At 40.9% G+C, this 13,171-nt stretch overlaps 1 protein-coding gene across 5 annotated transcripts in view; it reads left to right on the top strand.

The window, feature by feature from the left end:
* FERMT2 (fermitin family member 2) overlaps positions 1-13,171 on the top strand; it is a 128,494-nt gene that overhangs the window by 99,401 nt on the left and 15,922 nt on the right. For 3 of the 5 annotated variants that reach the window (XM_030562922.1, XM_030562917.1, XM_030562919.1), the window contains exons 5-9: positions 6,702-6,734; positions 7,165-7,390; positions 7,493-7,595; positions 8,012-8,119; positions 11,760-11,894. In XM_030562922.1, coding sequence (XP_030418782.1) covers positions 6,702-6,734; positions 7,165-7,390; positions 7,493-7,595; positions 8,012-8,119; positions 11,760-11,894 — 605 coding nt within the window. The remainder of the gene's footprint in view (positions 1-6,701; positions 6,735-7,164; positions 7,391-7,492; positions 7,596-8,011; positions 8,120-11,759; positions 11,895-13,171) is intronic. The other 2 variants (XM_030562920.1, XM_030562921.1) reach the window with 1 other exon arrangement.

Genomic DNA, 13,171 nt, shown 5'->3' with positions numbered 1-13,171 from the left:
TGTCAGTTATGCCATTAGCACAAGAGCCAAGGTCTGTGTGGTGGATCTAGAAATTCCAACCCTGCTGATGTCCCTTGTGGGTGACAATATGATGACACACCACGGAATGTTTTTTTGAAGAAAGGAAATAGCACATTAAGAATGCAAATTCAAGCACTCAGAAGTTAGGAAATGCCAGAACTAAGGTTGCCTTAATTTACCCCTTTGTGCAAATACATTACGATACCATCTTTAGTTACGTGATCACATAGTCTCTCTTCCACAGGAGCCCTGTTTCATTCAGTGCACAGTGTGTCCCTGGCAATGGGATGTATACCCATTGCAACTGCTGGGACAGGCAGGCCTAAGCTCAGAGTTGTACAGTGAAGAGTCAGTTGTCTGAAGGATCGCTGTCTCATTTGTTGCAGAAGTTGGAAGGTGTAAGGTGAATGAGGCAAGGGGTTGCAGGAAGAGAAAGTATGGGTAAGTAGTTAAGGCAGTTGAATGTTGCTCTGGGCAATTGAGTTCTATGCCTGCCTCTGGCACACAATTTATGTGTGATGCTATAGGCAAATCACTTAAACCAAACTTTTCACAGGTAGCCACTAGCTGTGTGTTCCTCATTTTTTGAGTGCCTTACTCTGAGTGCCCTACACCTATTCTGGGTGTCTGATTTGCAGGAGTGCTGAGCACTCATAACTGTAACTGAAGTCAGTGGGAGCAATTCTCTGAACATGTCCCGTGTTCTATAATACTACATACCCTGAAAAATCATGTTTTCAGTATCTCAGATTGGAGTGCCCCAAATTAGCATGCGAGACTCAGACTCATAGACTTTAAGGTCAGAAGGAACCATTATGATCATCTAGTCTGACCTCCTGCGCAATGCAGGCCACAGAGTCTCACCCACCCACTCCTGTAACAAATCCCTAACCTATATCTGAGTTATTGAAGTCCTCAAATTGTGGTTTAAAGACCTCAAGGTGCAGAGAATCCTCCAGCAAGTGATCCATGCCCCATGCTGCAGAGGAAGGTGAAAAACCTCCAGGGCTTCTGCCAATCTGCCCTGGAGGAAAATTCCTTCCCGACCCCAAATATGGCGATCAGTTAAACCCTGAGAATGTGGATAAGACACACCAGCCGGCACCCAGAAAAGTATTCTCTGTAGTAACTCAGATCTGCCCCATCTAACATCCCATCACAGACCAGTGGGCATATTTACCTGCTAATAAAGATCAATTAATTGCCAAAATTAGGTTGTCCATCATACCATCCCTTCCATAAACTTATCAAGCTTAGTCTTGAAGCTAGATATGTCTTTTGCCCCCACTACTCCCCTTGGAAGGCTGTTTCTGAGCTTCACTCCTCTGATGGTTAGAAATCTTAGTCTAATTTCAAATCTAAACTTCCTAATGTCCAGTTTATATCCATTTCTTGTGTCCAAATTGGTACTAAGCTTAGATAATTCCTCTTCCTCCCTGATATTTGTCCCTCTGATATATTTATGTAGAGCAATCATATCTCCTCTCAGCCTTCTTTTGGTTAGGTTAAACAAGCCGTGCTCTTTGAGTCTCCTTTCATATGACAGGTTTTCCATTCTTCTGCTTCTTCTGCATTATTATCGATAGCTTTGCCATTTCCATTTAATAGTGGACCAGTGCCATTCTCAGGGTTCCTTTTGTTCCTTGTATGCTTTAAAAAACAATCAAACAAAAGCACACAAAAACAACCTTCTTTCTTACTGTCCTTAACTCTACTGGCCATAAATTCTGTGTTCTTTTGTACCCCTTAACAATTTTCTATAATTTCTAACTTCTAAGTTACATTAATTGCTATCAAGTATCAAAAGGCTAGCCGTTTTAGTCTGGATCTGTAAAAGCAGCAAAGAGTCCTGTGGCACCTTATAGACTAACAGATGTATTGGAGCATGAACTTTCGTGGGTGAAAACCCACTTCGTCAGATGCATGTAGTGGAAATATTTACACTACATGCATCCGACAAAGTGGGTATTCACCCACGAAAGCTCATGCTCCAATATGTCTGTTAGCCTACAAGGTGCCACAGGACTCTTTGTTATTAATTGCTGTCAAATTCCCATTTTTTCTGTGTCTTACAGATATAATTTTTATTATTGCTGCTCTCTTGTCCCTTAGCCAGGTTTGTTTTTTGGGCACCTAGCAAAATGTTATTAAACAGTTCCCATTTATCATTCACATTTGTCATTCTCATGTTTCTGTTTAAACATGGATTCAGCAGGAGGCAGGGATGCGCGGAGGCGGAAAAAATAGTGAAATACTTTGTACAGAAAAATTGAATTGTATTTCCTACTATTTGAGTGCTTGACTTTGCAGCCTTAATGATGTGTGTGTGTGTACTCGCCCGTGTGTGTGGATGCAATTTTATATATATTGTGATCCCTTAAGGGCAGATAATGGCCCTGAGCTAGGGAGAAAAGGAATGCAATCATCCCCTAGGCTCTAGTGTGGCAGAAGAGCTGTACTGCAACTGCTGTTACTACCTTGTGGCTGCAGTAGCTTCTTTTCTTACTGTTTGCTCTTCCAGCAAGGGATGCAGCCAGCTTTTCCATGTAATTTTTGATGCCCTGGTCCTTCTGCATTCTAGGAGCCTTTGAGAAAGGATCATCTAGGAACGCGATTCTGTGGCAGGCTTTGAGTGTAAATCCCCTATGCAGGTTCCCAGTATCCAGCAATATCCCACTCCACTGGCAGCTCTACTCTCAAGGCTCTTCCATGCCCGCCGAAAAAGCGGGACGGGAGGAAGACGAGCACAAGGCTTGCCTCTTAAACAGCAGTCCGATGAATAACTGCACACACTCGCTCCAGCAGTAAGCACGCTTCCCGTTGTGTATATTTGTATTGCACATTGGAACAAATGTGTAAACTTGATGGTGATGTATTTTAAGAAGGTGTATTTTTAGCACCCGTTGAACAATATCCTAGTTAAACAACACAAGTTTGTAGCTTTAATTTGTAGTAGTTGGTCAAGGTAAACCTGAATTCCCCATTATGGTTTCCTGTCAGCCAGCTAATGTATTAAAACTAACAAACTGCCTTGTTTACACTAGGGTTTTAGCATGTGTTAAGACACACCTCTTTTCCTAGTGAAGGCAAGGCTTTAAATTGGGAATATTTTCCTAAGAGTAGTGGAGAACTGATTGCTTGAGACGTTTTTAAGGTGGATTTTCTCCAGTGGTCACTGTTGGTTGGTATCTGATGCCACTGAAGTCCGTGGCATTTGCAGGCATGAAAAGAAGCTGGCTCACTCTGCAGTAGAAGAATCTCCTCCCCAACACAGATAGTTAGGGTGTATGTGTGACAGAAATCAAGGGGATGTGACTGAGTACAGGGTGTGGATCTTCTGTATTAAATGGCACTGATTTTACACAATCATTCCTCTGACCGTAGAAGCACTTGGAATGTGGTTTAATTGAGTGCCAAGAGCACCAGTGTAGCCATACGAAAGTAACTACATTGCACTTCCATTTCACAATGGTGATACTTTTAAAAGAAGGCATGAAAAACACTGAACAGAGAGACTGACCACTGGGCCATCAATATAGAACAGGAGTGGGCAAACTTTTTGGCCCAAGGGCCATATTGGGGTTGCAAAACTGTATGGAGGGCTGAGTAGGGAAGGCTGTGCCTCTCCAAACAGCCTGGTCCCCACCCCCTATCCTCACCCTCCCACTTCCCACCCCCTGACTGCCCCCGCTCCTTATCCCCTAATCGCCCACCCCCCCCAGACCTCATGCCTATCCAACCCCCCTGTCCCATGACTGCCCTCCCCCAGAACCTCTGCCCCATCCAACCACCCCCTGCTCCCTGTCCCGTGACTTCTCCCCACGGACTCCCCAGCTCACTTACCATGCTGCTCAGAGCAGCATATCTGGCAGCCACGCCACCCAGCCACAGCGGGGGATAGGGGAGGGGTGGGGACTCGCCTCCCCAGCCGGGAGCTCAGGGGTCGGGCAGGACAGTTCCACGGGCTGGATGTGGCCCACGGGCCGTAGTTTGCCCACCTCTGGTGTAGAAACAATAAAGAGCTAATAATGGAATTGAATCCTCAGAGAAGAAAAACAGTAGGCAGATCTACACTACTGCTTAAGTCGATTTAACTTGCATCAATCGGGTGTGAAAAAGACACCCCTAGGAGTGATGCAAGTTACAGCTATCTAAGCGCTGTCCACACCAGTGCTATGTTGGTGAGAGACGCTGTCCCTACAAGATAGGTTTCCACCTCTCACAGAAATGGAGTAATTCTGCTTATAGGAGAACACTCTCCCGTCGGCATAGCGCATCTTCCACCAGATATACTACAGCAGTGCAGCTGCATTGGTGCAGCTGTGCTGATGAGGATCTGTCCGATGGGTACAACACGTTGGTAATATATTTTATTTATGCTAAAACAATATCAAACTCATTTGCCTGATTTGCAGACACAATTGTAATAATACTCATTAGGTGTGTAGTTGTTGTACCTCAGTTTTGAAAGTCTGGATCTTAGTATGATAATTAAAAGGAATACCTCTGTGAGAGAGATGGAGACGGTTTACTTCTCAGTTATTGCCGGATATCTGCAGACTTAGGAAGCCAGCTCTACATCAGTTTCCTCCTTTTCACATTTGGAATCTTTCCTTTGTAACCTTGTGAGCTAGAAAACTTAGTTTCCTTTTTAAAAGGAAAACCACCTTTTTTTCCTGAATCTGACATAAGGGCCAGTTGCATATCTTACTTAAGCAAAGTTTATTCTGAAGAGCAGGTATTTTACACTGGTGAATTACAGAAGGGATAGTACTGTAACAGCAAGATTTGGAGTACACAGAATAGCTTTTTAAAGAATTCTGGACCAACTGCTTTGAATTGAGGAAAGCATCTTGCAATATGAATGAATGACCTAACTGAAGACGGAAATAGACGTTGTTTTAATACAAATCCAATCTCTCGTCTCTCTCTGCTTTCATTTTTTCATTTTCTCCATCAATCTCTACCTTGCAAAAAAGTCTCCCTCCCCTAACTCACAAAATGAATGAGTAAAGTAACCTCTGTACTCTTGACATCCTGCTTTTAAACAGGTAGGAATATTTTGTTAACTTTTCAGGGAGCTGTTTAAACTGGCCCTTAAATTCTGCAGCTTTGTCACTCTTTTAGAAGGAGATATTTTTTCCCCAAATAAACCCCCTGAGGATTGATTCCTGTAATTGCAGCATAAATAATATCTGAAGTTAGGACTTCATTTGGTCTGTGTGCCCTGATGAAAGCCAGCCTGCCAAAACATTGGCCATTTATTTATGAACATTCTCTAGAAAAACAATAAGAAGAGAGTATTTTTTATCCAAGTATCAGGTTTGCCTGAACATACAGTGATGGAAAACCCTTCCGTGTACTGTTGAAAGTTCTGCAAGAACCAGCAGTCTTAAATCAAATAGTTGAACCAGAAGATTCAATTTCTCTCTGCTCTTGCTGGGACTTGGCTGAAAAGTCTGATTGTTATATAGCAGCTTTCATGCTGAACTCAAACCTCCCAAATACTACACACTTTGGAGGAATATGCATGTCAGATTTATTGTTTTCTACACAAAAAACCCATAACAAGCCCACTTAATACACACACAATCTGTCTCATACATTTTCAAGTGAAAATAAGCAGCCTTTACAAACTGACCTGTTGGTTTATTTTAAATTCTACTTTTTTGAGATGTGCCACGGTTTGGAGAAAGGCAAAGAATACAGATCAACTGCATATTTCTTCCCTTTCAAAAACAGCTGAGATGATCAACACACTGTGGCAAGGTGAACAAGTATCTTGAAAATTACTAAATAGGAACTGTTTTGCATCTGGGTAGCTGGACTCTCGCCAGCATTAAGCGCAGTAAAGGGGCAAGACAATTTGCAGTCATGTTGAGAAATTTTAACTCCCGGTGTCTCGGCAGTTCAATAAACTGTTCAGATTGTCATTACAGAGTTCAGAGAATCCAGGCCATTGGTGTATAATCAAAGCCATTTTATTAATAACAAAAAAATAAAAATGAAGATTTTTGTATATCCAATTCACCACATCGTCTCTAGTTTTAAGACCAAGAATCTGTTTAAACATATCCTTCTCAGGTTTACACCTTTGTTCCAATGTTCAATGCAAATAAACACAGTGGGAAAAGTGATCACTGCTGAAGAGAGCTAGTGATGATCAGGCCTAACAGACTTTCATAACTTGTTACAGAGGTGAGGTGTCAAAACATAAAAACTGTGGAAAACACAAAAACTGTGGTGAATGACCCTTACACCACTCCCCAGGTTATTGAAAACTTCCTTCAAATAGAATTTGTGTGCTTGAAAAATTTACCAGACTCAATGGAATAATTATCAGCTATTTTTAAAAGGCAGGTCTTAAGGCTAGGTGACCACACACTGTTCTGAAGAGTGAGCAGCAGTAAGGGCAGTCAGGAGATCGCAACAGCTACTCTTACTGATACATCTCACTTGTATGGAGGCTGTCAAAATTGACTTAATTAGGGCATGATTTAAACAGAGTAGTTTTGGTTTGAAGTCCAACTTGTGAAAACAAACGATTATGACATAACGTAACCAGAATATTCTGGTCTTTTACAGTTGTGCATGTTTTTCACCTTCTGTCCCTTTTTGTTTCTGACTTCTCTCATTGTCTCCCTCTTGCCTGCTCACTTCCTTTCTTTCCTTCTCTGTAGGCACTGATGTTCTTTACATCGGCCCAGTGAAAGGTGAGCCCCACCTCATTAGGACTTTTGTCCCCGCTTCCTGTGATTTCTTTGGCTGTCTCCTTATTTTCCTATTCCTCTAAACTTTAACTTTCAAAATTCGTAAGCAACGGATTGCCTATGATGATTGTCTCCAGTAGTACCCCCAATGTGCTAGGTGCTGGAGAAAGATAAGCAGGCACAGTTCATACCCCTAAGAGTGGATTTCTGAGAATTTTCACATGGGTTAAATGTAAAGTGAACTTTCTAGCTGTCTTGTTTATCAAGGATAGTTAAAATAGGTTAGCTTTTTATAGGAAAACAAGCAGTGCAGCGTCAGGGTGTTTTTGGTTTTTTTTAAGTCACATGATTTTTAAAATCTACTTACTGTATTAGCTTTGCGTTGAGTGTACAGAACATAAGCTAACTTCACATGTTATTTCTGTTCTGTTAGGAAGCATATATTCAAGTCCAGGACTTTATAGCAAAACCATGACACCCACCTATGATTCTCATGATGGAAGCCCTCTGTCTCCAACTTCAGCTTGGTTTGGAGATAGTGCTTTATCAGAAGGGAATCCTGGTATACTTGCTGTCAGCCAGCCAATTACATCCCCAGAAATCTTAGCAAAAATGTACAAGCCACAGGCACTTCTCGATAAAGCCAAGATCAACCAAGGGTGAGTTTAAAGACATGTATTTAAAAACTTAAGCTGCATTCTTAAAACGGTTACAAAGACTCAACCGGACCTTTTTTGTTCTCTGTTGTTGACAACTTGCAGATGGCTGGATTCATCAAGATCGCTCATGGAACAAGATGTGAAAGAAAATGAGGCCTTACTGCTCCGGTTCAAATATTACAACTTTTTTGACTTGAATCCAAAGGTACTGAGTTATTTCTGTCTTGTACGTATGGCCAAACGTTCAAAAAGTGGAGACCAGTGTCTGCATTCAGAATGCCTGCATGCCCATTTGTATGGGCAGCTGCTCAGCTGCCAGTCTTTGAAAATGTGGTCCTGTGTCTTACATTGTATGTATCATTTGAATCTGTTTGTTTACACATCAAGACTCTGCCAAATGAACAAAATCAGGTGGTTGCCTGAGCATCTGTTCAGGGAATTCTGGTTGTTTCAGTGTCAAAGTGGTTTAGCATTTAAATCTCAAGTAGAAATTTGGATGTAAAAATAAGTCTCGTGATGTTTATTCTCTTTTAATTAGATATGTTTGAAGTGTAAAGGGCCCCAGGCCTTCTTTTGCAGATGCTTTATATGTGTGTGGTGTGTGTTTGTGTTTCACTATAGTACGATGCAATCAGAATCAACCAGCTTTATGAGCAATCTAAATGGGCTATTCTTTTAGAAGAAATAGAATGTACAGAAGAAGAAATGATGATGTTCGCAGCATTGCAGGTAAGAGACAGAGCCTTTTTTTAAAAATCAAACTCAGTTGCAATTTTTTAGCCTTCTGTAGGCTTTAAATCAAGGGGTGCATTGAAGCTAAACTGCCCTGCAACTAGTTCATTAACAGCCTTGCTCTATCTTTGTCAGGAAGCTGAACTTTCTGTTCTAATGAAACTTGGCTGGTTTCCTAGTCTCTAGTGTTTACTTAAACTTTTTAGGTAATTTAAATATTTGCTTCTTATTACTTCGTATGAAAAGGAATTTAGATTATTTTCCTCAAAGTTGTTTGTATCTATCTTGACTCTTAATTTTTGCCTTTTTTAAAAAAAAAATACAAGTACATTAGGTTACTGAACTGTATGTTTCTGGCTCTTTGCCCCTAGACAGCTGGTGATAATCTGTGGGTTTTCCAGAGCTATTTATCTATCTGTTGTGGAGAATATTATGTGCAAATCTGGCATAGGTAATACACCTACGAATGCTTTTACCATTCATTTCCATAAGACTGATTGTAAACTGAGTCTAAGGGTGGTCCTAAGTCTGTCTGGCAGCCAGGCTGCTTCTCTCCTCCTCACCCATGCAAAAACATCACTGGCCTAGCAAATCTGGGGCTATATGGATTTCAACCCATAGCAGTCATTTTGCAAAAAAGAATAAAGAAAGCAAGAATGTGTAAGTTCATCCTCCAGTTTTCCTGTAAGAGCAACCCAAGATGCATGATGTTTGACATCCACTGTGACATTAACAGTTTCAGCTTTGTAGATTTAAGTGTCGTATTGCTGTGGCAGTTATATCCTCTCTGGATTATACTACTTAGTCACAAGTTTCTGCCTTCAAAAATACTTATTGAATGAACACCAGAGAAAATAGCTCTCCCCTAGAAAGATCACTTCTATTTTAGGGTTTTGTACTGCTGCCCATTGCCCTAGTGCGTGAGTGCCTGCTGCATGAAATAGATTGGCAATAGCAAGGTCCCTAATGGAATTTCTGGCTCTTGTTCTTCCTCAGATTATAAGGCTCTGCTTGGGGGTGTAGGATTTTTTGTTTGTTTTTTTCTGGTGGGGTAAAAGAGGGAGCAGATCCTGCTATGAATGCCATTCTGGTTATGATTAAAAAAGCTTTATCAGATAGATTTTGCAACATTTTCTGAAGCTGGTTAGATTTGTCTATACTCCTTTGGAAGTTCATTCCACAACCATATCCCCACAGCTGAGATGCTTTGTGTGCTTTCTGCTGGGCTTTGTGATCTCTATTGACCCAGAGGCGCGCAACCATCTTGGAGCTACATAGCTGGAGAGGCAGTCTGTAATGCAGCTGATCCACTAACTGCTTTGAAGAATTGCTTCTAGTATGGTAGATTTGTTGTAGATCTCAATGTTGTTTCTATACCACTATCTTTAAGGAGCATGAATACTTTTCTGAATGTGCACAATGCTGCTTTTATTGCAAGACAATACAAAGAAGGAATTTTAGATTGTAGCAGTTGCTGAAATAGCAATCCCAGCCATTCTTTTTGTTATAATAATCTATAATAATGCAAACACTGGTATAGTGTGGGTAGATGGCAAATGCTTAGAAGACCTAGACTTTGCTGCTGATATTGTGCAACTGAATGACATCCCCCCCAAAAAATTACACAGACAATATGGCAAAAATAGCAGCCAAGTGGGGCTCAAAACTAGTTATGCTAGAACAAACATCCTTGAAACCCAGGCATCAAGCAGTAATATAAAATTAGAAGACAGAAATATCAAGAAAATAGAACATACCTGGGCAGCATCATATTGGCTAATGGAGACCTCAAGAAGGAAGTGACATCAAGGATAGGAAAGGCACCCCCAGCATTTATTAGACTCAGCAAGATATGGAAATCAAAGATATACAGCGCTAGAACAAAACCGAGGATTTTTAATGTAAACATAATCTCAGTGCTAGCATAGGGCTGTGAGGTGGAGATCTACCAAAATATTAGATAGTAAACCAAATAAGTACCTAGGTGGAAAGACTTCATCACCAATGGAGAGAGCTGAGAAATCACCAATCAGCAGCTCTTCAGGAATTACTGGACATATTTGAGGCATGCACTGTGGATGCCAACCCACAGATTCCCCGTGAGGCTGTCAAGTGGAAGCCAACTGATGTGAAGAAACAAGGGTACCGAAGAGAAAACTAAGAGCCCTAGCAGAGAGGGCAGAAGAGTTGATCTCCCAACACCCTAGAGCAGATGGAAGCAGCCACAAATGACAGAGGAATGGAAGAGACTAGTTTCCATCCTGTGCCCCTATATTGGTGTGGGAAGGATGTAATAATGTCATAAGACCAGCCATTTGCATTTCAAGTTTGCATTTCCCATTGCACCTTTCTGGTATAGAATGAGTAATTGGATAAACTTTGTAGTAGCCTAGGATAGATTATTAGGTTGTCGTTTTGGGGGTTTTTTGTTATGTCTGTCCTGCAAAATCCGGAGAAGACTATAACAAGAGTTGAGATATGCTTATGTCTACATTGAGTATAGCATGACCTAGTTAAAAACCAGAATTGTAAGCACTGGACCCTATTACAAAGTCCATGTTTGCGGTGTCTGCAAAGCAGTCTTTTCACAACAAAGTCATATGTCAGCTGGACTTGCATGTTCACAGTTGTCACACAGTCTAGTTGAGCTTTTCCCAAAATAAACTGGGACAAACAATCTGGGAGCCATCCCGTATTGCCTGGGAGATAGCTCCTAGAATTCACAAAGCAGCACCAGCAACACGAGGCAGTACATTCTGAGATGTTCTGTCACACAGAAAGCTAGAAAGGATGAGGATCAGCCAGACTAGTTTTACTGGCACCATACAGCAAAATGTTTTATGGTTACACAAAAAGCTTTATGCCATCATCTGCCACATGTTAACCATGTTGTCTGGACGCAAACCTGTGTAGAGCCAACTATGTCATTCACGTACTATAAACTGAGTAAGGAAAGATGGGTTTGTGATTAAGGCCCTGGATTGAGACTCAAATCTGGGTTCAGTTTCTGACTCAGTTATGGTTTCGCTGTGATCCTGGCCAAGTCACTTCGAGTGGAATTTGCAAAAATGCTTAGCATTGGCCTGACTGCGCTCCCATTTAAGTTAATGGTAAATCTCCTATTGACTGCAGTGGGAGCTGAGCTAGGCCAATGTGGAGCGTGCTTTCGAAATCCCACCCATAAGCTCTGTGATTCAGACGTCCACCTGTAAACTCTGGTGTACTGGTGATAGAATGTAGCCTATTTTTGTAATTGGCTAGTCCATTGTTTGCCCAGTAGAGTCTATGGAAGTTTGTGCAATTATACTTGTAGTACAATGTTTTAAATGGGAGCATAGGGCAATAACTTAGCTGTATTATCTTCTAGTTACTGTAATGTAGAACAGCACAGCACTCATCTCAAATGGATTTCCAGCCTCTTCTCCGAATGTCGTTTCTCTAGTCATGCAGTGTAATCCCTGGGGCTATCCTATTGTACCATGGTTTTCTTTTTGGTATTTCCTTACAGCTATTTAAGTGGGTGACAATGAATGTGACAGTAGTGAGATTTCTGCTAGGTCAGATAGGTGTTTTATTAGTCTGTTAAATTTAAATACAATGTATTTAGAATCAGCAAGGTCTCTAACTTGTGTTTCAGTACCACATCAACAAACTATCAATCATGTCATCAGAAAATCACTTGAACAACAGTGACAAAGAAGTTGATGAAGTTGACGCTGCCCTGTCTGATTTGGAAATTACTTTAGAAGGTGGTAAAACATCAACAATTTTGGTAAGAGTTAATCACTTCTTCTTAAAGTTGAATAAATGCTTGTGATCAGACAGACTTAACAGTAGTACTGTAGGAAGTTTGCTGATGAAGCAACATTCCTTCTTTAGTCCCTTCTTATTTGTCTCCTCTCTGCACTAAATAGGCCTAATCTTTTTAATTGCTCCTCGGCTGGAAATCTTTTCCATGCCTCTGATTGTTTTCACTGTCCTTCCCTGGACACTGTTTCTGCTGTATTGAATATAAGAAGGATTGATTAGAACTAAGCATAGGGTTGCCATGTAGTGTGAAGGTGTAGTATTTTTGGCATTGTGCTCTAACCCTTAATGCAATATAATACTCTTTGGCCAACACTGTTACTGAGCAGATGATTTCACTGAGCTGTTCCGATACCTCCTTTCTCTGTCCTGAGTATTAACAGTTAATTTAGAACCCATTGACGTGTATCAATAGTTCAAGTAGTTTGTTCTAATGTGTATCCCTTTACACCAAATGTTACCTGTCACAATGTTTCCCAATCAGCTAGGATATAAAGATCCTCCTGTAGAAATTCAGTATAACAATACATTTGTGGCTATAGCAACAAACTGTGAGGCATGAAGATTATTAGATTCTAATCCCGTATGAACCACAAGTTGCCCGTGTGACCACGGGCGAGTCACAGTGGCCTCCTTAAGCTTTAGGTTACTCAGTTGGAAAACTTGGTGAAGTGCGGCCTCACTAAAACTGGAGCCATTATAATACGTGTGAAATACAGCAGTGTCAAGGAAAACTCAAATGAAATACATGAATTTCTGTTTCTTCTACTTGCTTAGAAAATACTCAGTTCTGAATAGATTTCGTTTTTTCCACTATTCCTTAATTAATTAACAAAGCTTTACAGTGCCAAAAATAGCCACCGTGCTTCTTCACATATAACTTTCATACAAAGTTATAGTGAAAATATAATTTGGATAGTGTTTTTGGCCGTAAGTAGCTTAATATATTTCAAAGTTGTTTGGTTTTTTTCTGTATCACATGTTTGTATTACCACAGCACCTAGGAGCCCTAGTCCAACCAGGACTAGTTTCAAATGATAAAACTTCTAAAACACAGTAATATTGTAGTACTTGGCTCTTCCATAGACTAAAACTGTGAAAGAAGAATTAAAGCCAAATGCTGATCTTGAAAGGTTTCGGTATCTTCATTCAGAGGGACAGCTCCAATCAGTGGAGTATCACTCACTTGTGCCGGCTCTGAATTCACGTGTTTATGTTCTAACCCTTCTGAGACAAAAGACC

This window comes from Gopherus evgoodei, chromosome 4, assembly GCF_007399415.2.
Source record: "Gopherus evgoodei ecotype Sinaloan lineage chromosome 4, rGopEvg1_v1.p, whole genome shotgun sequence".
Taxonomy (NCBI): Eukaryota; Metazoa; Chordata; order Testudines; family Testudinidae; genus Gopherus; species Gopherus evgoodei.
The sequence above is the reverse complement of the archived record's forward strand: the minus strand, read 5'-3'. Positions and strand labels throughout refer to the sequence as shown.